The 23999-nt window shown below is 66.1% G+C and overlaps 1 protein-coding gene across 6 annotated transcripts; it reads left to right on the top strand.

Annotated features, from left to right (window-relative positions):
* Positions 1-23799, top strand: CTBP1 (C-terminal binding protein 1). 6 transcript variants are annotated; one of them, XM_043447870.1, is made up of 10 exons: positions 7-203; positions 7339-7531; positions 8704-8858; positions 16876-17020; positions 18326-18532; positions 20122-20336; positions 21260-21390; positions 21942-22069; positions 22628-22745; positions 22915-23799. In XM_043447870.1, exons 2-10 carry the CDS (start codon positions 7525-7527, stop codon positions 23099-23101), a joined length of 1293 nt encoding a protein of 430 aa, XP_043303805.1. In that variant the 5' UTR covers positions 7-203; positions 7339-7524; the 3' UTR covers positions 23102-23799. The 6 variants fall into 6 exon arrangements, with proteins under 6 accessions (XP_043303804.1, XP_043303803.1, XP_043303805.1 ...); XM_043447873.1 differs by having other exon boundaries at positions 7343-7531; XM_043447871.1 differs by lacking the exon at positions 7-203 and adding an exon at positions 568-813.
* The last annotated feature ends 200 nt before the right edge of the window (positions 23800-23999 follow it).

Here is a 23999-nt window from a genome sequence, read left to right on the forward strand (position 1 = left end):
GCCCGGTGGAGCGGCTGCTGGCGCGGCGCGGCGGCTCGGCACGGCGGCGCCCGGGCGCAGGCTAGCGGGCGGAGCGGCGGACGGCGCCCAGGCCGCGCCACGCGCCGGGCTCGCGGCGGAGCGCGTCGGACTGGTCGGGGCCCGCGGCCGCCCGCGCCTTTCCATGGGCAGCTCGCACTTGCTCAACAAGGGCCTGCCGCTCGGTAAGGCCGCGCGCGCGCATTTCCGGCCGCGGGGGCGGGGCGGGGCGGGGCGGGGGCGGGCGGGGCGGGCGCGGGCGCCGGCTTTGTGTGCGAGTGCGCGTGCGCGCCGGCGTCCGCGCGCCGGGGGCCGGGGCCGCGGGGGGCGCCGTGCGCATGCGCAGGCTGCTGCGTGCGAGTTGGCCGCCGCTCCGCCCGGCGGTGCCGCCGTGCGCGTGCGCGTGCTGCTGCGCGCGTGTGCGCGCCGGCGTCCGGGGGGGCGGGGCCGGGGTCAGGGGCGCCGTGCGCGTGCGCGTGCTGCTGTGCGCGAGTGCGCGTGCGCCACCGCCCCGCCCGCCCGCGCAGGTGACACAAAGGGGTGCGGGGCCCTCAGGACCGTCGCGGCTGGGACTCCGCGCCCAAGGCGCGGGCCCTGTTGGCCTGTCCGCCCTGTGGTCCCGGCTGGCGGGGTTCCTGCCAGCGAGACTCCGCAGGGAGGCCGGGCGCGCCGGTAGCCCCTAGTCCTCTAGGGCCGGGCCGTCCGGGGCTCTGCGCCCGTGGGCGATGCGGACCCGCTGTTGAAACGTCTGACTTGATGGGGCGGCGGGGGGCGCCGTGCCGGTCACCGGCGGAGGTGACACCCGCCCCTGGCCCGTGTCCGTCCGTGACCGGATGGTTGTGGCCGCGTCCGTCTCACCCTGTCCCCCCTTGCTTTGTCAAGTGTGGGGGGCAGGCACCCTCCGTGCCCGGGCGGCGCCCCGAGCCTGCGACCGGGGGACGGCCCGCGGTGGTGATTTGCTGGCCGCCGCGCTCCGCCCCCGTCGGGTCGGGCCGTGTCCACCTGTCGCGCCCCCCGAGCAGGTCTAGCTCCCGGCCGGGGTCCCCTCGCGGTGGGGGCGCGTCCGGTCGGCAGCGGAGGGGCCGCCCCCGCGGCTTCCCGCGCCCCCGCCCTGCCCCCGGGAGCCCGCAGACCGGGCCCCGGGCTGCGAGGTCTGTGGACGCAGGAGAAGCCGCGGGTCCGGGCAGGGCTCCCTCTGGCCGGTTCCTGGCCGGTTCCTGCCCGCCTAGGGGCCCGTCGGCCCTGGGCTTGCCGGGAAGGCGGCCTGTGGCGGGCAGCCTCTGAGCCGGGGAGCTTGGCGGGCAGCCTCCTTTCCGGTGATGATCTTCTCTGTGGTTGGTTAGGACAGGCTCGCTGTCGGGACGTGCGATGGGATTGGTTTTCTTCCGAGTCCGCCCTGAGGAGTGATACCACCCTTCCTGCTTCTCTGCATGACTGGACAGTTGGGTCTGCACATGAGGGGTCCAGAGTGGGGTCTGCAGGTCCTATCCCATGCGGGCACCTTCTCCCTCTCCAGGACCCCCTTTCCCCACCCCGTCTCACGTGTATGTATGCAGAGACGGATACTCAGGAGAAAGCCTGTTTCCAGCAGTGTGGACGCTTGGGGTGCCCTGTGGGTCAGCATCCCTGAGCCTCTGGACGAGTGGCCGCAGCGGGCAGGAGCATTGGCCTGGCCCTCAGGGCACACGCGCTGAGCCCCTGACCGGTGCACAGTCGTGGACTCCTGGCGCTCCTGTGTCATGGCTGTACAGTGGGGATGGAGCGTGAGAAGTGGGGTCACGTGACTGAGCGGGTGCCACCTGTCAGATGGAGGGGCAGGGCGGGGGACGGGGAGGGTGCTAGGGCCTGAGGGGCAGAGGGCAGGGGGCAAGCTCAGGGTCAGGGTCTCTGGAGTGCAGCACTGTCTCTCTGGAAGGCAGGAAGGTGACCTTCGGAGTCACGGTTTGCATCACAATGAACCTGCCCCCCCCACCCCGTGTTCTTTGATGTGGATGAAGTTCTTCCTGGGACTGTGAGCAGCTTGAAGGTAGCAGGACACTTGCACACAGGTGGGCACGGGGGAAGGTGGTGGAAGAGGTGAACTCGCGTGGGGAAGAGTCTTCGTGACGCACTCACGCCTCTTATCATGGCTTTTATCTGGCACATGTACACCTTTTGGTTTCTGAGGAGTTGAGAGGACACTGTGGTGTGAGGCTGACTCTGGCGGGTGGTCCTGCTGCGGGTGCTGTGAAGCCCTGCGTGCCCGGGGGGCCCCTGACCTTGGCTGCAGGGGCTCGGCACCCACCAGAGGCAGACCTGGCCTGTCGGTATGGCCAGAGCCCTGCCCAGACGGCTGTGCTGGCGGTGGGGGTGGGCTGGAGAAGGCCTGGCTGCTGCTGGCGCGCAGACAGCGACGGGCGGGCCGGGGGCCTCGGTGTGTCAGAGCTGTGGCTGATGGTCCGCCAAAGGGCACGTCCTGACCGATGGGCCGGCTTCTCAGAGGAGGATGGGGAGGTGCCAGGGGCAGCGACGCGCGCATTTCCTGCTGCTGAGGCGTGGGCACGGGACTGCGGTGACCAGGGAGCCACAGTGTGCAGGCCGGAGGCCTGGTGGAGCGTGGGGGGCGCGGGGCCAGGGAGATGGCCGGCGGACTGGACTTGGGACCAGGGACCCTGTTCGTGGCTACAGAGTTTGGAGCTTGAGTTTGAGGAGGCAGTTCCTGGGGCTGGAGAGGAAGCAGGGGCTGTTTCGTGGTGAGCTGTGGGTGTGTTTACTTTGCAGTGCTCGGTAGCACTGCACCAGGAGGTGTGAGCCAGCCCGTGACCCTGACCTGGTGCTGTGGGAGCGGTGAGGCCTAGGGCCGGGTTCTCAGGAACCCTAGGTGTCCTGCAGATGCAGGGATGTGCTGTGATCAGTCTGGAGGCTCAGCGACTCCGGTGACCCTGGAGTCTGCCAGCCACAGCCCTGGTCCCTCCTAGAGCAGCCGCACCCTGGGGACTGTGCCCGAGGACGCAGCTCAGGGCGTGGTGGCTGGGGTGGGGCGGGGCAGAGTGGCCGTCCAGCGGGGCGCCGCGCGACCAGCGTGTGGAGCCAGGCAGGAGTGAGCGCAAGACGGTGCAGGGTGTCTGTCCCCCACACAGCTCCCCGCTGTCGGCATCGCCCCTCAGCATGGCTGTCAAGTCGCAGCCTGAGTCCCCTGCCATCCTCTCTGGTCCCTTCCATTCCTCCATCCCCTTTTGCTGCTATGTGGTGTCGCTCCAGGGCACCATCTGCCTGTCCCAGGGTCTGGGAGGGGTGTCAAGGTGGCTGTCTGCTGGGCCTTCAACAGTGCCCTCCGTCCTGTTGGGCCCAAGCTAGGCAGCGGCTGGTGTGGACGTCCCCTCGGCCCCGCGGGTTCAGTCATCACCCTCTCCCACCATTTGCCTGGGAGCCGGGGGAGCTCAGGGCCGTGTCTGGCTCTCGGGGGGCTTCCTCTCTCACCGGCCGCTGCGTCCCCTGCCTCTCACCGTGCCGCTGGATGCAGGCTTGCGCGCCGGGCACTGCCCCCGGGATTGGCTCCTGGCTCCCGTGGCCACGCCGCCCGCGCGCCTGTCCTCTGTCTTCTGCCGTGGGGCCAGTGCCGTCCCTGCGTCAGGCTGGTCATCAGAAGTCCCTCCCTCCCCACGTGCTTACCGAGTGCCCCCAGCAGCCCCGCCCGGCAGAGCCTGTGTCCTGCTCTCAGGGCCCCAAAGATCAGCTGGCACCTGCGCCCATCCCTGAGCAAAACCAGAGAGGGCAGGAGGGGACCAGGGAGGCTGGGGGGGGTGGTGAGACTGGGAGGAAAAGGAGAGCGAAGTCTAGTGGGGAGGCTGCGGCCCAGCAGGTGCGGCCCCTCCCCCCAGCAGGTGCGGCCCCTCCCCCAAGCAGGTGTGCCTGTCTCCCTGCCCCCACCCCTCCCCCGGGCACACCCACCCCGAGCGCCCACAGCACCTCCGCGGTCAGCAGGTGCAGGGAGTGAGGGGGAGGGGGCTGGGCCCTGTACCCAGGGCCCTGGGTCTGGGGCTGACCAGGACGGCGTGTGGGTACCTGGGAACCCGGGGCTGTCATGAGGTGACCCGCCTGCCCCTCGGCTGCCCCGCCACTGAGGGGACAGAGCCTCTGCCTTGGCAGGTGCCCTGGCTGTCAGTCGCTTGCCACCCAGATGGCCCTTCCCCACGGTCACTGGAGTCACCCAGGGGGCATGGGGCGTCCCCATCGCCTCTGTCCCCAGAGTTTCTTTGCAAGGAGCCAGCTGTGCATCCCACCTCCAGACAGGGCCCAGTTTCTGGAGAGGGTGAGGGGCAGGTGTGTCTGGAATCTGCAGAGTGGGGGACCTCTGGCCATGACCCCTTCCCCTGAGTGTCACTCCTACCCCTGCTCCCCTGGCGGGGAGGGGCGCAGACCCCCGTGGCTCTCCTGAGATGGGCGGGCGGAGAGCAGGAGCCCCTGAGACTCGTCCAGTCAGGGTGGGGTCGGGGGCCTGGCAGGACAGCCCTGCACCCACAGGGGGTGTGGGACGTGTCTTGGTGCCACGCGCGGGGCCATGCCTGCTGGCTTCGCTCCCTGCAGGCGTCCTCCATCCTCTTTAAAAGGGCGCCGTTTCCCCGGAGGCCAGGGGGCTCCTGGCGGGGTGCACAGGGCGGGGTGACTGGGGGGCCCTGAGGCTAACTGCTGGTCTGCCCCGGGCGTGACTGCGACCCCCAGCCTGTCCCTGCGGCCCTGTGTTGGGCTGTCCCGTCAGTATCCTGAGCTCTGAGGTCACTTATGGGTGCTGTTTGCCTGTTTCTGGAAACCAGGTGGGGCTTAGCGTTTTCACCCCACGAGCGTGCCCAGCGCTAGCCTGGAAGTTTTTCTCGACCATGGTCTTGCATTATTTCCAGCGCGATTGGACAGTCGAATCCCCAAGTTTCGGCCGCTGAAAGCTGCCATCCTGCCCACAGGGTCCTGGGGCCAGCACGGAGCAGACTTGCGTGGTCCACCGGAGGGCGCCTCCGGTCTGCGTTGGGCCTTAGCTCTGCCCGGGGCTCTCCGCCTGTCCAGATTGGCGCCCGAGCCCACAGTGGGTGGACACCCCTGCCCCGCGGGGAGGGACGTGCCAGCCCCTTCAGGCTGCTCAGCACAGCAGGGCTTCCTTTTGAGGCCGTTTTCACTGCGGGTGGGCTGGCGGTGGGCACAAGAGCCCAGGGTCCCGGCTGCCGCAGCAGGGCCAGGAGAGCACTGCGTGGGGCCTTGCTTGAGGGGCGGAGCCCGGCCCTCGGTGGGTGGGATGCAGGTGACTGGGGGCCCACTAGTGACCGTGTAGGCCCATCGGGCACCCCCCGCTTCCTGGTTTCTCTGGGGTTTAGGGAGGAGGCTGGGGGAAGCCTCCTGGCAGACGGCTGGCTGTAACCCCCCTGGAGTCCCACCACCTGCACACGCGGGTCTCTGTGGGCAGAGGCAGCACACAGGCTGGCTCGACTCGGCCGTGCGGAGGTGACCGCTGTGTCTGCCCCATGCCGCCCCTGCAGTCTGGCTGGCTGAGTGTCCTGAGTGCCCTCTCCCGGCCCTGCCTGTCGGAGCACGGGGTGGGGCAGGGGGCCATCGCAGCCGGCAGAACACCCCCTGCCCCTGGTTGTGATACCATCATTGGGCGTGAAGCTGAGGCCCCAAGGCAGCTCTGCTGAGCCTGGGACACCCCAAGGGGGGCCAGCATCCCTGGCAGCCAGCTTGCCACCTGGCTGGGCACCCCCCCACCCGTCCCTGTCCCCGAGCACCTCCTGAGAGGCTGAGGCCCGGAGGCCTGGGGGCTGGCGGTGAGGTTGCGGTGGTTCTTTGGGGTGGTGTCCTGTCCGGGGCCGTGTCTGTGGTACTGGGGGGACACCTGCTGTCTGACAGCTGATTGAGGACAGTTTTCACGGAGTGAAGTTAAGGCAGAGGAGCATCGCCGTTTGCACCACGGAAACACCGATTTCCCGTGTTTTGTGGTTTCAGAGAGGAGCGCGGCTGCTCTATGTGAGGGGAAGCCAGCGTGTGTCTCAGGCTCAGGTAGCACGGCCCTGGGGCACCGAGTCCTTTCACGATGGGGCTGCCGTCCAGTATGCGGGGATGGGACCTGGACCCAAGGCATCGTGACCCCCACTTGTGGGCATGTGGCAGGTGGCACGCAGGACCCAGGTGCAGGGGGGCTTCAATCCATGCGGCCACGTGGGGGTGACCCCCAGGCCACACGGGAGCTGGTGATGGGAGCGGCTTGGCTGCTGGACACCCGTCAAGTGGTGGGCCCAGAGGGGAGCAGGCTGCCGACGGAGGGGCTGTTGACAGTGGGTGGCCCCTGCGCCACGTCCTGGGTTCGTGGCCTGGCCGGCTGGCCAGGACTTCTTGGGAGGGGCTGGATCGGGACGGACTCGGGCACACCCAAGGTGTGGGTCGTGACTGGTCGTCCTGCCCTCAGAAGGGCTGTGCGCAGATGGGAGGTGGGGGTGGGGGGCCTCTGGATGTCACTGTCCGCGGGGCCTGGAGCCTGTGGGGCCGGCCTCGTGCGGCCCGCCACAGCTGTACAGCCTGGGGCAGGGTGAGAAGGCCTGGGTTCGTGGCCTGGCCGACTGGCCAGGACTTGTTGGGAGGGGCCGGATCAGGAAGGGCCTTTCCTGGTGGCTGGTGTGAGGGGGATGGGCGCCTACGGTCCGCCCCATGCTGGGGGTGGCCTCACCCTGAGAAAGTGGGACGGGGGCTGGGCGGTCTACGCTCACCCCCATCCCCTGATCCTCAGCCCACATCCCCGATGGTGTGTGACCCGCGTGCAGGCCCCATCATGGCCCAGCCATGCCCCTTGGGCAGGGGCGTCTTGCCCCCTGGAGCTGTTTGGGGAAGGCCGCTCCTGAATCCAGCCCGAGCCGCAGGACACTACCCAAGGGGGCCGATGTGCACACTGGCCTGGGGAACCCCCACCTCCAGCTGTGAGGGGGGTGTCCAGGTCGGGGTATGCACCCCGGGGGCTCTCCCCAGCAATCTCCATGGAAGCCCAGTCTGCTTGCCCCATCCCAGGCCCAGGAAGCGATGGGCCCCATGAGACAGAAGCTTCCAGAACTGGCCACAGACCTGCTCCCTGAGCCATCCACCCTCCACCCCTCCCAGCTCATGCACAGGGTGACGTCCGGGGGGGTCCCGGGCATGTGGATGCGACCTTCGGGGTGAGCCTCTAGCCTCTGAGTCCTGGCCGTGGCCGGCCGGTCGCTCCCACGCCAGGTGCTGCCTGGTGCCGCGGGTCGAGGCCGCGGGGACCAGGCTCGGGGGTCCAGTTGGGTCTCAGGAGTGCTTAACGTGTCTCTTGTGTTTGATTTTTAGTCAGACTTTGACCCGGTGCGGGCTTCGGTGGTCGCCGTGGACGGGCGCCTAGGCGCTTTGGTTCGAGACAATTAAAGACGTGGGATGAGGACGCAGTGACAGGCCACGGTCCTGCCAGGGGATTCTGAAGACAGCCGCTTTGAGCCGTTGAATTCATGGTCGTGGGAGCCGCGCCCATACTGAGAGATGGCAGGTTGGTTCGGGCTCGGGAACGTGAGGCTGCCCAAGGAGGAGGAGCCGCCCCCAGTCACCGAGTGCGTGGGGTCAGGCCAGGGACGCCCCAGGGGCCCTCACCTTGGCCTTGGGCTTTGCTTCTGGTGAGGGCCCCGGGGGAGGTGCCGGCCAGGCTGCAGGAGGGAGCAGGCTTCTCGGGGCTTGCCCACAGACTCGCTGTGGCCGGGGGTCACTGCCACCCCGGCCCTACCGGGCCGTGTCCTCTGGCGGGGCTCCCGTCCACGTGCACCCCGATCGGTGTCTGGCGGGGCTCCCGTCCGCGTGCTCCCCGATCGGTGTCCTCTGGCAGGGCTCCCGTCTGCGTGCCCTGCCAGCTGGTTCACTCAAGGCTCCGCCAGCGCCTTCTGGCTAAGAGGCCCCTGGACCCGAGGGCGTGGTTCTCGGGGCTGCGTAGGTCGGGGTTTGCGAAGTTGAAGCTGAGCGCGGCTGTCGGTGGGCGTGTGTCATCCGTCGTGAGTGATGTTCCTCAGTGAGACATTCTGTTCTCCAGGGGAGCTGGAGAGACCAGGGCTGTGGTGACTGTGTCCCCCGCAGACGGAGGGGCCTGGCGCTCTGCTGGGGGTGCGGGGTTGGGGTCCGACGCAGGCCGTGGAAGCGGCCGCCTCGCGTGTCTGCCTGGGCCTCAGGCGGAAGGAGGGAGTTTCTGACAGCCGTTCCCGGGCTTGTTTCGGGAGGGGAGGCGCTCAGGCTGCTTTCCCGCGTCTTAACGCTCTGCTGCTTTTGCTGTTTCCTGCTTTTCAGACCTGCGGGCAGAGGTGGTTCTGGCTGCAGCCGGCTGAGTCCCTCTCGGGTTCGGGGCAGTGACGCTGCAGCCTGGGCTGAAAGAGAAACATGAGGCGCGCCCGCGAGATGCCACGGTCCAGCCTGCGTGTCTGACGCTGGCTGGAGTGCAGGGGGCCTGGGGCTGTGTTCCCTGGGGCCCTGATTTGCGGTGGGGGCGTCACCGCCGTCAGCAGCCCCTCAGGTGGCAGTGAGCTGTAGCAACCACCCCTGGCTTTTAGTTTATTTTTGACAAAGATTCCAGCGGCTGGTTGCACAGAACTGGAAGTCCTCGGGATGGGCTGCATCATGTCCGCGCTAGGTGGGCTGAGGTCCCAGCAGGGAGCTGAGCGTCTGGCACTGTCGTTGCAGGCGTCCGACCTCCGATCATGAATGGGCCCATGCACCCCCGGCCCCTGGTGGCGCTGCTGGACGGCCGGGACTGCACGGTGGAGATGCCCATCCTGAAGGACGTGGCCACGGTGGCCTTTTGTGACGCGCAGTCCACACAGGAGATCCATGAGAAGGTACGGCGGGCAGGCTGGCGGGGAGCAGGCACCTCCCGGCCTGTCGGGAGGTGTGGGGACGTCTCCGTTGTAAACAGTTCTTCCCCAGAAAGTGGCCCCTGGGGCTCAGCTGCGGTGGGCGGTGCTGGCAGGGGGTGGGGTCTCCCCCCCACCCCACACTGATGACAGTGGCGGTGGTCGCCGGGACGCCCTGATCTGTGCCGTGTGGTTGCAACTCTCACGAGTCGAGTCCTGGAAGCTCCAGGCTCCCCGGGATGGGAGTACGTTAATCTGGTTTCTGTCTATAGTAACAGCCGACCAGACTTCAGAACCGCCTTTCCCCTGAGTCAGTTGAGGAAGCTGGAGAGCCCACAGGGTTGGGAGAGGCCCAGATGCTGCAGGGAGAACAGGCGGTGCTCAGCCCGCGCCTGCCAGGCCGGGACACCTGTTGGGCTGGAAGTGGCTGCTGAGAGGCTGGGTGGCTTTGGCACCTCATGGGCCAGCGAACATGGAACCCTGCTGGATCCCAGCTCTGGGCTGGGCTACTGAAGAAAGGCTGTGCTGGAACCAGACCTGCCCTCACGTGTCCACATCTGGCCTGGACCACCCATAGCAAGCCTTGAATGTGGATGATAGAGACCCCCACCCTGTGCCTGGGAGGCCGGCAGGAGGAAGAGGATGGTTCTCTGTGGGGAGAGGCCGTCAGCCTGGGCCCCAGTCATCGTGCAGATCACGGGCTAGTGCGATGCCCAGCACACAGACGAAGATCACTGGGCCGCAGAGGAGGAAAGAACTGAGCGAGGGCATCCGGCTCAGACAGTAAAGCGTCCGCCCACAACGCAGGAAGCCCAGGGTCAATCCCTGGGTCAGGAAGATCTCCCGGGGAAGGGAATGGCAACCCACTCCAGGACTCTTGCCTGGAGAATCCCATGGACAGAGGAGCCTGGCGGGCTACAGTTCATGGGGCCACAGAGTCAGACTCAACTGAGCGACTAACACTTTCACTTTCACTTTTTGGTCTTCCCAGATGGCATTAGTCGTAAAGAATCCGCCTGCCAGTGCAGGAGGCGTTAAGAGACACGGGTTTAATCCCTGGGTCAGGAAGATCCCCTGGAGAAGGGAATGGCAACCCACTCCAGTATTCTTGACCGGAGAATCCCATGGACAGAGGCTGCAGTCCATAGGGTTGCAAAGAATCAGACACAACTGAGTGAATTAAAAGAACCCGAGTGAAAGCAGAGACAGAGTCGGGATAGGGACCCCACGAGGCCAGCAGGGCGGTTGCTGCCACGGCCACGACGTGGAGACCGGGCCTGAGCACTCAGGAGGGGCCGAGAGCAGAAGAGGTGTGGGGAGGACCTAGAGCTGAGACAGCAGCGCTGACGTGAGAGAGAGCAGACTTGCCGGCCACCTGGGCAGCCGTGGGTGGGAAGGCGGCCGGCCGTGGGTAGGGGCTCCGGGTGAGGGCCCGAGGCGGGAGCCAGCTTCCCGCGGGAACCTCAGGGACCCAGGGCGGAGACGGGCCAGGAACAGAGCTGACAGGGTGGCAGACATCAGGTGAGAGGGGGCGGCGGCCCCCGGAGCTCAGGTGGGTGGGCCCCCAAGCAGAGCAGGCCCGGGCCGCCTGCCTGGCGGGCCAACAGCTGGTCTGTCTCCTCGAGAAGCAAGCCCCATGTCCACACGGACCTGCCCGAGAGCCCCCAGCGGCTGGCTTTGTGCCTCGTGGCTGGAACCAGAGGGAGCCGGGCTGCCTTCAGCCCAGGGCCCTGGGCCTGTGGTGCCCACTCGGCCAGGAGAAGGAAGAGCGAGCCGGGCGCTGGCCTCGGCCGGCAGGGGCGGCTAGTCATCACCCTGGCCTGCCTCCGTGACTGGGAGGCCGAGGTGCCGGGTTCACGTGCTGATGGGAGGGTGTTCTCTCTGTGGCGACGGCAGTCCTGTGTGGAGGCGGCGGCTCCTCCGGTAGAAAGTGACCTGTGGGCAGCTTCCAGTGAGTCTTAGCTGTTTCACACTGAAAAGATATGTTTAGAAAAACCAATAGAGATAAAAAAGAGATAATACAGGTAGAAGTTTTAAAAAATCATAAGCAGCTCTTCCCTAGTGGTCCAGTGGTTAAGATCTGCCTGCCAGTACGGGGGACACAGGTTCAGCCCCTGGTTCGGGAAGGTCCCACATGCGTGGGAGCCCGCGCACCACTCCCGGAGAACAGCCCGTTCGCTGCCACCAGAGAGAGCCCACACACAGCAGCAGAGACCCAGCACAGCCGAGAGTGAATCACCCCATCAAACCTAAAACTGTGAGCAATGTTAAAGCAAGTTTTGCCAATGAATTGGAAACCTAAGATAAAACGTGTCTTCTAAAATTGTAAGTTACCAAAACTATTTCAACCAGTTACTATAAAACCCAAATAAGCTACTCAGTAGGCCCCTGGGCAGGGGCAGGGCCCTCAGCTCCACAGCGAGCTCTGCCCGCCCCCCAGCCCCTCCAGGCAGGCGGCAACCCCCACCAACCAGCCCTCTACATCCTGAAACCCACGGGAGCCACGCCAAGGCCTCGCCTGTCCGAGAAGAGGCAGAAGAAGTGTCCGGGGAACAGAACCTTCTGCTTCAGACAGAAGAGATGTTAGGACCATGTGACGTGCCCTTAAGCCTGAGGGACGCCTGACTACAGTGCACAGGACACAGCGAGAAACGAGGCCCAGGAGAGCCAGAGGCGCTCTTGGAAACTAAATGCAGGAGCGAAAGATTTACATTTTAGCAGGAAGCTTGGAAGACGTCGTCCTGGGAAGCCCAGAGGGAAGGTGGAAGCAATGAGGAACATGGAGAGACGCAGACTGCCCGGGGCGCCAGGCCCTGTGCAGCCACCCCTGGGGGCTCCTGTTTCTGCCCCCTACTTTGAGCCAGGGGTGCCCAGGTGCCCCAGTCCTGCCGGGGGCTGCAGCCTGCGTGTGCAGAGCCACCGTTCCTCTTCCTGCCGGCCTGGGTGGCAGCTGCCAACACAGCCGCGGGTGACGCTGGTCTGATGTCTGGGTCGGGAAGATCCCCTGGAGAAAGGAGCGGCCACCCGCTCCAGTGCTCGTTTGCGAGGTCCCGTGGACAGAGGAGCCTGGCGGGCCACAGTGCAGGGGCCGCAGAGTTGAGCACAGCCCAGCAGCAACCAGATGTGACGGCTGGAGCCTGGGCAGCCACCCAGACCTTGAAGGGAAGCTATGGGGAGCCTGGGAACAGCAGGGCGGCAAGACAGAAGTCCAGGACCCCAATGGCTATGGAGCTTACGGGGTCCCTAGACCACCTGGCTGCAAGGCACTGGGGAAACACCAGCTTGTCTTTATAGCTGGTTGGATGTTGGACATTTTCACCACAACGTGAGAGAAACTTCAGAGCTGAATGGAGGCTCCCATGTTCCCACCATGAGCCCAGGACAAGTGTGAGGGGCCCCCGGAGGCCCTGGTTCAGGGTTCAGGCTTCACCAGCACCAGGGTGGGGGACGAGAACCAAAGTGGCCCCAGGCGGGTGTGCTGATCCTGGGAGAAGGGTTTCAGCTGGGATTGCTCCCCCCTCCCTGGCACACGGACCCTGAAGGGGCGTCTCGCCCCTTGGCCGCTCCCTCTGAAGCTCTTAGGGGAAAGTCAGGCCCCCATGAGGTGGAGGTGGCCATGGAAGAGGGAGGCCTCGGGTCCCGTTGAGGGCTGGGCCAGCTGGGAAAGACAGGCGTGCTCGGGGGGGTGGGGGTCACAGGGCTCCAGTGGGGGCCTGGTCAGCGGAGTCCCAGCACGGACGTGCCGAGGCCGCGTGAGGCAGGACTTAAAGTGCAGGGAAACTCAGAGCAAGCTGTGCCGGTGGGGGCCCCGCTCGGGGACCTGAGGGACGCTGGTTAGCGCCCCGTGCATGCGCCACACCTGGGAGTGAGAGGCGTGTCCACAGGGGCCGTCCCCCTCCCCACCCCAGCCAAAACCAAGTGCGGCCGCTCTGCAGGTCACGTGTGGAAAGGAGGGGCCGTCTGGCTGTGAGGCAGTCCAGCAGTCTCCCCACAAAACAAATCACACAGAACAGGGAAGAAAGGGGGGTGATGGAGGGGTGCCGCAGTGCACACACTGCGGGATTAGCAGCAAACAGACCCCTCAGCGGGCAGGACTGAGACAGTCCCAGCGGAGAGCAGGCGACAGAGGGGTCTGGACAAAGCCCAGCAGCCTGCAGGAGCAGGTGACCCGTCCCCACCCTGGGGGCTCAACGGACACCGGGGCAGCTCCCCTCGTGCTTATCTGGTGGTGCTCCAGCAGGCCCCCGAGAATCTGGGCTGCAGTCTTCAGCCCACCGTCCTTCCACCTAGGCTGTCGTCCAGAAACCCCTGGGGCCATCTGGGAGTCAGCCCTGAGCCTCACTGAGGGTTTGTGCACACACGTGTGTGCGTGCATGTCTCTGTGCATGCGTCTGTGCACATGTGTGTCTCTGTGTGCAGGCGTCCATATGTGTGCGTGTGTACATGTGTGTATGCATGTGTTTCTGTGGGCAGGTGTCTGTATGTGTGTCTGCGTGCATCTGTGTGTGTGTGTCTCTGTGCAGGCGTCCGTATGTGTGCGTGTGTACACGTGTGTGCGTGTCTCTCTGTGTGCGTGCATATATGTTTCTGCGTGCAGGTGTCCGTATGTGTGCGCACGTCTGTGTGCGCGTGCATCTGTGTATACACACATGTGTATGCATGTGTTTCTGTGGGCAGACGTCTGTGTGTGTGTGTCTGCGTGCAGGTGTCCATGTGTGTGCATGTATACACGTGTGTGCGTGTGAGATGCTAGGAGGGGAGCCTCGAGGTGAGGAGATGCCTAGCCCCCAGCCATGCCCTGGCCACTTCTGGGCTGGTGCCCGGTGAGCGGCCTCTGGGCCCCGCCTCTCCCAGTGCCTGGCCAGGCAGGCCTGTTAGCCCCCGTGGATTTGACATCAAGTCGGTGATGAGCTGGTCACACAGCAGGTGGAGGTTGGTGGGAGTGGACCCTGGGAGGTCGAGGGCATACCCGGGAGTGTTGTGGCCACTTTGCAACCAGGAAAAGGGTCACAAGGAACCAACAGGAGCGGGGCCCAGGGCCTGGATGGGGTGCAGTGGCCCTGCGGTGGGCTCGCCCTGAGGTTGGTGCACTGTGGGGCTGCCCTGGGAGGCGTCCGGGCTCCCTCCTGAGAACGCTGCACCTAGGACTGGTTCCAGGGATGCTTGGTAGGAAAAGGACCAGGCGTGGAAAAAGGGATTAACCCATAACCGTATGTGGGTGAGCCATACCAGTAGTTCAGTTCAGTTCAGTCGCTCAGTCGTGTCCGACTCTTTGTGACCGCATGGACTGCAGCACGCCAGGCCTCCCTGTCCGTCACCAAGTCCCAGAGTGTACCCAAACCCATGTCCATTGAGTTGGTGATGCCATTCAACCATCTCATCCTCTGTCGTCCCCTTCTCCTCCCACCTTCAATCTTTCCCAGCATCAGGGTCTTTTCAAATGAGTCAGTTCTTCGCATCAGGTGGCCAAAGTATTGGAGCTTCAGCTTCAACATCAGTCCTTCCAGTGAACACCCAGGACTGATTTCCTTTAGGGTTGCCTGGTTGTATTCCCTTGCAGTTGAAGAACTCTCAAGACTCTTCTCCAACACCACAGTTCAAAAGCATCACTTCTGCACTCAGCTTTCTTTATAGTCCAACTCTCACATCCATACATGACCACTGGGAAAACCATAGCCTTGGCTAGATGCACCTTTGTTGGCAAACTAACGTCTCTGCTTTTTAATATGCGGTCTAAAGTTAAAGCTAAAATCACGGTGCCCATTGGCGTGTGCCTCACGCGGCACACGTGGTGTCGGGACCGCCAGGTGCTGGGTGGGTGGTACTGAGGGGCGGACGTGCCCGGGGCGGCAACAGCAGGGCCAGAGCCCGAAGAGGTTCGCGGGGAGCCACCTGTCACCTCAGGGAGACGAGTGGACACATGGGGAGCTGCACGGTCTCCCAACTTGAGAACCTTCCAGACAGCCCCAGACCATGCCTGCTGCCTCGCAGCCCAGGACGCTCAAGGGCCCCTTCCCACCCCGCCTGCCTCAGCCCACCCCCCGACACACCCCCCTGTCTCAGCTGTGGGCCACATGCGTCCCGCTGTCCAGGCCAGGCCAGGCTTCACGCGGGGCCTCCCCTCCTGACGCTGGCAGCCATGTGTCTGCCTCTCCGGTTCCAGCATCCACCTGCCCACAGTGGGCACTGACCTCTGTCCACACACAGCCTGCCCCCAGCCCTGGGGGCCTCCTCACAGGCTGGCCACACGGCGCAGGGCGGCTGGAGGGGCCTTCCTGGGGACCTGCTGGCTGAGCCCGCCCCCTCGCCATCCATCCCGCCCCGGCCGCATGCCCTACCCCATGCCCCTGCCCACCCCACGTGCTCCCCCAACCCCTCTGCTTCTGATGCCCGCCCACTGCCTCATGCCGTGCTCACCAGGCCTGCGTCTGACCCCCTCCTAGGAGGCCGGGGCAGCTGTCAGGACTCGGCATGGTCCCGTCGGCCCATTCGTGTCCCGGGGCTGGGATCCCTGGGTCCTCTGAGCAGGGAGGGCCTGAGCTAGTCTGGCGGCACCTGTCTGCTCCCTGCAGGACCAGGCCCCTGACCCTCTGCCCTGCTGATGGCCGTCTCTGCCTTGGACCTTTCTCCCCCTGGGGGGTGTCCTCTGGGCCCCGTTGGCCAGTAGAATGGGAAGGAAGGCCACACCAGCCTCAAGGAAACTGCATTCTGGGGGGCCCCGTGATCGTAGGAGAGATGAGCCCAGGGCTGTTGCCTGTCTGAGAGGCTGCTGGCTCCTGCCTGGGGTCCCCCCCTCAGCACCTGCACCCCACGCTAGCCGCATCTGCCATGGGCCAGCTGCTGCCTCAGCCCTGTGCAGCCCCGGGAGTCCAGCAGCCTCCACCCCACGGGGGAGCCCAGGTCAGCACAGGACACTCGGTCCAGAGAGGGGCGGGTGGCCGACAGTCCCACGGGTTCCCCATGGCCTCTGAGTCGTGGATTGTACCGGCCCGTTAGGGAGGGATAGACCAGGTCCCCAGCTGCGGCAGGTCCTGGAGTCCATGATGCGTTGGCTCCAGGTGGCCCAGCTCCAGGGCCCCGCCCTTGGGTCCCTGGCTGTTCTGAGCACATCCGGAGTGGACCCTCGTCCCGGGCTCTGGGCTGTGGCCCCAACCCCAGCCAGACATGTCTCGCTGGTGGCCTGGTGCTAGCAGCAGCGGCAGGGTGGGTGGGGCCGTGCACGCACGCAGGTAGAGGCTTTGCATGGGCTGCAGCCACGGGCAGACCCCATGGGTGGGGAGGTCTGTGCACCAGGCTCTTAGGAGACCCTGGCAGCTATCTGCTTACATGGGTTTCACCTGGGGCGGCCCTGCTGAGATGCACACGTTCTCCCTGCAAGCATCCTGAGCCCCCTTGGATGGGGCGATGCTCCACAGGGCACAGAGACGGAGCTTTCAGGCCCCTCGCGGGGTCTGCGCTGGCCAGGCCAGCCTCTTGGCCGAGCGCACATGAAACCTGTGCCCGCCCTCGACGCCCCCGACCCTTCTGGGGGGAGCGGCCTGTACGGTGACAGCGAGGGGGGGCCACGTCCGCCCGTCCCGGCGTGAAAGGGTGCTGTGCTCACTGCTGCGTGTTCACCGCCTGGGGGCTGGGGGCCACTGCCCGGGGGTCCCCGCGGTGGCTGCTCTTCGGGGAGCAGGTCGTGCGTGCGGCATGGCTTCCCTCTCCATCGGGGGTGCTGGGGGTCTCGGGTCCTCCCAGTGCCCTCGTTTTCCATCTGTTGCAGCATCCGGTGCCCAGGGAGAGGGCAGCCCCCTCCCCACCTCCCTGTCAGTCAGGAGAGCCCTGTCCCCTCTGTAGACCCGGCAGGTGTCCTTGGCGTGTCTGCTGGGTCGCCGTCACCCTCGGGTCACGGCAGGGGCTCACACGGGGACCGGGCCGCCTCCCACCTGGACAGCCTGCTGTGCTCACGGGGCGCAGGCTGCTGGGGGCAGTGCCGGTCACCACGCTTCCCTTGCTGCAGGTCCTGAACGAGGCCGTGGGCGCGCTGATGTACCACACCATCACGCTGACCAGGGAGGACCTGGAGAAGTTCAAGGCCCTGCGGATAATCGTGCGCATCGGCAGTGGCTTCGACAACATCGACATCAAGTCAGCCGGGGACCTAGGTAGGCCGCTGGGGACCCTCCCCCACAGCCCTGCCTGCTGCCCCAGGCACGGCCTTGCTGCTTTCGGTCCCGTCCGTTGATTCTCAGCGCCTGCCCGCGCGGAGGGGGCTTGGGGCCTGGGGGCTGGCGTCCACGCGGCTGTCCACGTGTGGGCCCCGTGCCAGCTCCCCTCGGGCAGGTGCGGGCTGGCGGCACTGTCCCTCAGGAGGCCCGGGCCTTGGGCAGCGCGTCTGCCCTCCTGCGGTAGCCCCGGGACCCGGGCAGGGGCCTCCGTCCAGGGGCAGCCGACACGTCTGTGTCAGGGTTCTCACGTCCTTGTTCATGAGACGGGCCGGGAAAGGAAGTGTATGTTGTGACTCCGGACGCATGGGAGTGTGTACACGCTGGTGTGCGTATGGGGGTGCCTGTGCTCGTGTGCACACACCCTCGAGCACTTGTGTGTCTCACACCTGTGAAAACAGACTTACTTGGGCTCTGTTGGGGAGTTTCCTGCCGGCTGTGATGCTCAGGCCTCTCCTTTTCCTTTGTGTTGGTCACCACCTTGCGGGAGGTTAGGACTCACTCAGCCACGTCACCTGGTCACTGACAGCTCAGACCTGCAGAGTGAGAACCGCTTGCATTGTCAGCGGCCTTGCCTCTCAGGGTTCACCCTGCCTGTGCCTGTGGAGCTCTGTCACCCCAGTGTCCACCCCACGCAGTATCTCCTGTCCCCACGCGGCGTCCATGCACCGTATCTGGCAGTGTCCACCCCACTGTCGCCTGGCAGTCCAGGTGCTTTCTGAGCTGGCGTGTCCCTGGGCCTCATGCCTGCTGACGGAGCTGGGCCTCTGTGCCTCTCGATTTCACCAGCCGGGGCTCTGTCCTTCATCTAGGGACGTCTGGGCTGTGCTGGGTGGTCCTCCCCTCCAAAGCCCCGAGGGGCCTCCTGTCTGTTGGGTGGCCGGCCGCCTTGCTTCCGAGTCTGATGGGGACTCCAGCTCTTCTTGCTCAGTCTCCCGCGTACCCCCCACCCCGTCCTCCCTTGTGCTGAAGGGGCGGGGAGGCCGCTGCTTGGGGTGGAGTGGCCTGGTTGAGACCCGTTCCAGGAAGGTCCAGTGGCCTGTGGTCCAGGCGGGCAACCCCCCGCCACCCTGGCCTCTGTCATCCCCACCTTGTCTGCCTGCTGGACCCATGGGCAGCCTTCCCCCAGGGCAGGGGCAGGTACCTGCCTTGATCTGGCCTCCAGGCCAGGACATGTCCCTGGGGCTGCCCCCGGCGACGCCCAGGACCATCCCAGTGATGGCCCTGTGTGTCTCGCATCTCCAGGCATCGCCGTCTGCAATGTGCCGGCTGCATCTGTGGAGGAGACCGCCGACTCCACCATGTGCCACATCCTCAACCTGTACCGCAGGACCACGTGGCTGCACCAGGCGCTGCGGGAGGGCACGCGCGTCCAGAGTGTCGAGCAGATCCGGGAGGTGGCCTCCGGAGCCGCCAGGATCCGCGGGGAGACCCTGGGCGTCATCGGACTAGGTGCGCTGGCCTCCGCCCTGCAGGGGCCTGTGGACCGAGAGGCCGGCTGGGCTGTTGGCGGGTCCCCCACCTGGGATGTCTGTCCAGGCAGGGAGCAGCACTGGGTGGCCAGGTCTCTTAGCTGCCCCAGGAACAGCAGGCGGGGCCACACGCCCACCCGGGTGTTAAGTGCCCTTAGGGTCACACGAGCCCTGTGGGCGGGGTCACATGCCCCATGGGCGGGGTCACAGCTCCCTGTGGGCGGGGTCACGTGTGCCCCATGGGCAGGGTCACAGTGCTCTGGGAGGGGTCATTTGTGCCCTGTGGGTGGTGTCGTGAGTGGCTTGTGGGCATCCACTCTCCCAAAAGCTCAGGGCTGTCAGGTGGGGGCAAGGCGGCTGCCCTGAGTCCTGCCCGGGGTGGAGGGAGGCTGCTCGCTGTCTCCCTCGCTGGCTCTCGTGCCCTGCAGGCCGGCACCCTGAGCTCAGGTAGCAAACCAGGGAGCAGAGAGGTGCTGGGGTCAGAGGTGCTGGGGTGGGGCGGGCCTCGGGGGTTGGGGAAGCGGGGGAGGGCGAGTGTGGACAGAGTGGCCTGCCCTGCCTGGGGGCATAGCTCCTGTGCCCCCATCTGTGATCCCCAGGGTTCTCCACGGCAGAGGCCCCGCCTGTGCAGCCGTGGGGAGCTGCAGGGCAGAGACGCACCTGCGTTAGCTCAGATCAGGACCATGAAGTCTGAGGACGTGGGGATGTCCCACTCCTGATGTGACTTGCTGTCCTGCTGGACTGCTCATACAGACACCAGGGCTGGTCAGAGCCCCATAGCCACGCGAGCACCCTGCACCCAGCAACGGGGCCCCTGTGCCTGGAACCAGCCAGGGTGGGACCGGTGGGTCCACTCGGCGTGATTGATGGAGGAGGAGGAAGGGGTGCCGGGAGGGTGGGGCGGCTGGGTGTCTCTGGCCAGTGGGTTTGGGGCCACATCCTGTCTAGGCTGTGTTGGTGCAGACACCGCGGGGTGGTCAGGCCCTGGAGGCCGCATCCTCACAGGCTCCTGGTCGTCCTTGGAGGCTGTCAGAGCTGCCCTGGGGGCCGTGGCCCTGGCCGTCTGCTCCTGCCCTCCCTGCGCCCCTCTCGGGACCCCCAGAGCCTGTGTTCCGGTTCCCTCGGCCTGAAAGCAGAGCGGTGGCCCCGGGGGCGTGAGCTGAAGCAGGGATCTCTGGTACCCGTGTCACTTGCAGAGGCCAGGGTCGCAGCCGTGGTGGCTCCACCCTGAGGCGCTGCGTGCAGCTCCCGGGGACCCAGGAGCTGTGCAGTGGCAGCTGCCAGACACACAATTCCACTTTCCACGTTTGTTCATAAAAATGGAAGTCCTTTTTGGGCTTCCCTGGGTTTGAGGAGCCGGGTGCCTCAGTGAAGTGGCCGAGCAGGGCTCCTGGCCGCGCTGCCCGCCCGCAGAGTGAGAGGCTGCTCCAGCCCCGCGGTGCTGCCTGCGGCAGGTCCGCTGGGCTCCCGTGCTCCCCAGGCCCCGGCCCTTCTCCCTGAAGCCTCGTCCCCCACGCGCCCGCTGCCTGGCCTCTGAGCAGGAGCCCGGGTGACGCCCTCTCCCCCCAGGGCGCGTGGGGCAGGCGGTGGCGCTGCGGGCTAAGGCCTTCGGCTTCAACGTGCTCTTCTACGACCCCTACCTGGCGGACGGCACGGAGCGGGCGCTGGGGCTGCAGCGGGTCAGCACGCTGCAGGACCTGCTCTTCCACAGCGACTGTGTGACCCTGCACTGCGGCCTCAACGAGCACAACCACCACCTCATCAACGACTTCACGGTCAAGCAGGTCTGCGCCCCGGCACCGCGGGGGGCGGGGCGGGGGCGGGGCGGGGGCGGGGCCGGCCTGGGCCCCTCCCCGGCCCGGGCCTTTCAAGTGGCAGTGTGTACACAGGCCTCTGTGTTGTGAGCACGTGCAGTGCACACACCTGGGTGTGGGCAAGTTTGGATGACGGTGGCCCTCCACTTGTGTGCACATGTGTTGTATAGACATGTGTGTGCACATGGTTGTATAGATGTGTGTGTATACGTGTTTCTAAGCGTGTGCAGTCGCGCTTTGCATTTGTGTCTATCCACACGTGTATACATACAAACGCACATATGGTTGGGCTTCCCTTGTGGCTCAGCTGGTAAAGAATCTGCCTGCAGTGCGGGTGACCTGGTCCCTGGGTTGGAAAAATCCCCTGGAGAAGGGAAAGGCTACCCACTCCAGTATTCTGGTCTGGAGAATTCCATGGACTCTATAGTCCACGGGGTCACAAAGAGTCAGACACGACTGAGCGACTTTCACACACGTATGCGGACACATGCACATGTGGTTACATATACTTCTGTGTGTGCACATGTGTGCGCATGGGAGTGCATGCACATTCTTGTGTGCACACTTGGAGCCCTGACTGTTGTCTGCCCCAGGCCCCCAGCCCCATGGAGGGTGAGACCGGACACCGTTCCCACGTGCTGGGCTGGCCTCTGGGGGTCAGGGAGTTGGTCAGGCCGAGCAATCCGTGAGAACCAAGTGAGGCCTGAACAGACAGGAGCCTGCCAGGGAAGAGCCCTGTGCCCATGGACGGCCTCCTGAGCCCCTCGAAGTGGGGGGGGGGCTGCCTTGGGGTGAAATCAGGGTCACAGGGAATGCCCCATCTGGAGCAGGGGGAGCCTCCTTCCCAGAACCAGCGAGGGGGCGCCTTCAGGCCCACCATCTGTTCTTCCCAGATGAGACAAGGGGCCTTCCTGGTGAACACGGCCCGGGGTGGCCTGGTGGACGAGAAGGCACTGGCCCAGGCCCTGAAGGAGGGGCGGATCCGCGGCGCGGCCCTGGACGTGCACGAGTCGGAGCCCTTCAGGTGCCTCCCACCGACTCCTGGGGCCCCTGGCATGGTGCCCGCCCCGCTCGTGCCCGGCGCCGGCCTGGGTCTGGCCTGGGGGGGGGGGGGCGGCGATGCCCACACACAGTTTCCCGGCCCTGCCTTTGTGCAGCCTGAGGTTGGCTTAGGGTAAACCTTCCTCCAGGGCCAAGCCAGGCCTCAGCAGGAGGGGAGCTCAGCTGTGCGGGCCAGGACAGCCCGGGGTCCTGCACCTGGGGGAGGGGGAGGGCTGAGACCAGGGCCCCCTGCCAAGTGTCCGAGGCCGCAGGGCCCCAGGTGGCTGTGTGTAGACGCCCCGGCCGAGAGGCTGTCGGGCAGCAGGGCCCGGGGGGTCCTCACCCCTGGAGCCTGCAGGGGTGTTCAGGGGTCCAGGTCTGAGAGCTCAGTCACCTGCAGGGGGCTGGGCATGTCCCCAGTTGAGACCCTCCCCACTGCGGTCAGGGAGGGCCTGAGCAGATCTGACAGATTGAGGGAGGGGTGGGCTCCGGCCAAGATCAGGCTCTGACCTTTAGCCTCTGACCTCTGTGCAGCTTTAGCCAGGGCCCCTTGAAGGATGCGCCCAACCTGATCTGCACCCCGCATGCGGCCTGGTACAGCGAGCAGGCCTCCATCGAGATGCGTGAGGAGGCGGCCAGGGAGATCCGGAGAGCCATCACAGGTGGGCGGGTCGGGGCCGCGTCCGGCAGGGTGTGGGGCATGGGAGTCGGGGCGGCCCCAGGCTCTTGCAGGGGGCCACGTCTGTCTGCGGGCGGGGCCGTGGGGGCGGGGCACGGGGGGGGGCCGTGGGCCGTGGGGGCGGGGCACGGGGGGGCGGGGTGGGGCGCGGAAGGAGACGAGAGCCACCAGGGCCTGATGTTCCCACGCCGCAGACCCTGAACGCAGGGCCTCTTGGCGTCGCGTCTGTGATGCTCCTTCGCGGTCCTGGGGGCTCATGTGTCTTTCTGCCCACCTTTGAGGAGGTCTGCCGTGCGTGTGAGCGTCCTGGGTGGGCCCGTCAGCTCTGAAACGTCCGGTCTGAGCAGGCACCAGTGAGCTGAGGTCGCCCGCCCGAGGCTAGGGGTCCATGAGCTTCGAGGGGGACCCTGACCTGACAGGCGGGGCCCACTCTGCCTGAGGGCCGTGCGCCCGTGGGGGCGGCCCCGTCCCCGTCCGAGCACCCCTGGGTCCTGCTGGCTGCCAGACACAGGCCCCATCCTTCGCTCCCCGCATTTCCCAGGCCGGATCCCCGACAGCCTGAAGAACTGCGTCAACAAGGACCACCTTGCAGCCGCCACCCACTGGGCCAGCGTGGACCCCGCCGTGGTGCACCCCGAGCTCAACGGGGCCGCCTACAGGCAAGCGGGGCTCTGGGCCCCCTGGCCGTGGGCGGCTGGGGCATGCGCGCCGGAGCGGCCGGCAGCCTTCGGGGTGGTGGACGGGGCGCCGTCCTGGGTCTCGGCGGTATGGAGCGGGGCGGGGCTGGACGGGGCGCCCCCCGGGCTCACGCGCCGCCTCTTCCCCCAGCAGGTACCCCCCGGGCGTGGTGGGCGTGGCGCCCAGCGGCATCCCGGCCGCCGTGGAGGGCATCGTCCCCAGCGCGATGTCCTTGTCCCACGGCCTGCCTCCCGTCTCCCATCCTCCCCATGCCCCTTCTCCCGGCCAAACCGTCAAGCCCGAGGCGGATAGAGACCACGCGAGCGACCAGTTGTAGCCGGGCCGGAGCTCTGCAGCCGGGGCGCCAGCCAAGCCCTGGACAGGCGTGTGCGGCGCGGTGCCTGCGGTGGCCGGGTCTCTGGAGACGGGCCGGGCGCCAGGGCTGAGCTGGCGCCGCTGCCCGCGTCGACTGTAGTTGTCCCGTCCCGAGGGCCGGCCGCTCCCCGAGTCCTCCGCGTCCTCCGCGTCCTCGTTCAGCAGCAGAAGTTAGTAGTTCACTCTCCCCGAATGTCCTCGTCTGTGTACAGTCTCTAGAACATCACAGGTGTGTTTGCTCAGCTGTCGGCAGGAGAGCCGGGGCGGCCGCAGCGCTGCTCCCGGCCGTTCCTTCTGCGTGTGGAGCGCCCCAGACAGGCAGTTGGCAAACTTCTCAGGACAATGAATCCTTCCCGTTTTTCTTTTTACGCCACACAGTGCATTGTTTTTTCTACCTGCTTGTCTTATTTTTAGAATAATTTAGAAAAACAGAACCAAGGCTGTCTTTCCTAACTTTGGCATGAACCCCTTGTTTCCAACGAAGACGGCATCGCGAGGCAGCCGGGTGGAGCGCGCGGCCTCTCTCTGGCGCGGGTGCGGCGCCCGGCCCGCGGTGCCGTCCTGCTGATGTGGTAGGCTAGCAATATTTTGGTTAAAATCATGTTTGTGACCGTAACCATTTGTATGAATTATTTTAAAGAAATAAAAGTCCCAGAAAGAGCCGGCACGCCCAGCCTCTGTTTTAGCGGCTTTGTCTCATGGGGACGCTGGCAGGGTCAGCCCTCTTCCCGGCCAGTGGGGGTGGCCTCGGAGCTGGACCGGCAGCTCTGGGGTGGTCCATGCTGGGCTCTGCTTCCTCTTGCTTCCGGAGCCGCTTGACCTTTGTGTCCTTACTGGAACCTGGGGGTCCTCACTGCTCT

This window comes from Cervus canadensis, chromosome 26 (assembly GCF_019320065.1).
Source record: "Cervus canadensis isolate Bull #8, Minnesota chromosome 26, ASM1932006v1, whole genome shotgun sequence".
In the NCBI taxonomy this organism is placed as follows: domain Eukaryota; kingdom Metazoa; phylum Chordata; class Mammalia; order Artiodactyla; family Cervidae; genus Cervus; species Cervus canadensis.

Coding starts and splice junctions, on each gene's coding strand:
- CTBP1 (XM_043447868.1), top strand. CDS start 164: ATGGGCAGCTCGCACTTGCTCAACAAGGGCCTGCCGCTCG. Junction 17,021..18,325: donor CAAGTCAGCCGGGGACCTAG/GTAGGCCGCTGG, acceptor TCGCATCTCCAG/GCATCGCCGTCTGCAATGTG. Junction 20,337..21,259: donor ACGACTTCACGGTCAAGCAG/GTCTGCGCCCCG, acceptor TGTTCTTCCCAG/ATGAGACAAGGGGCCTTCCT.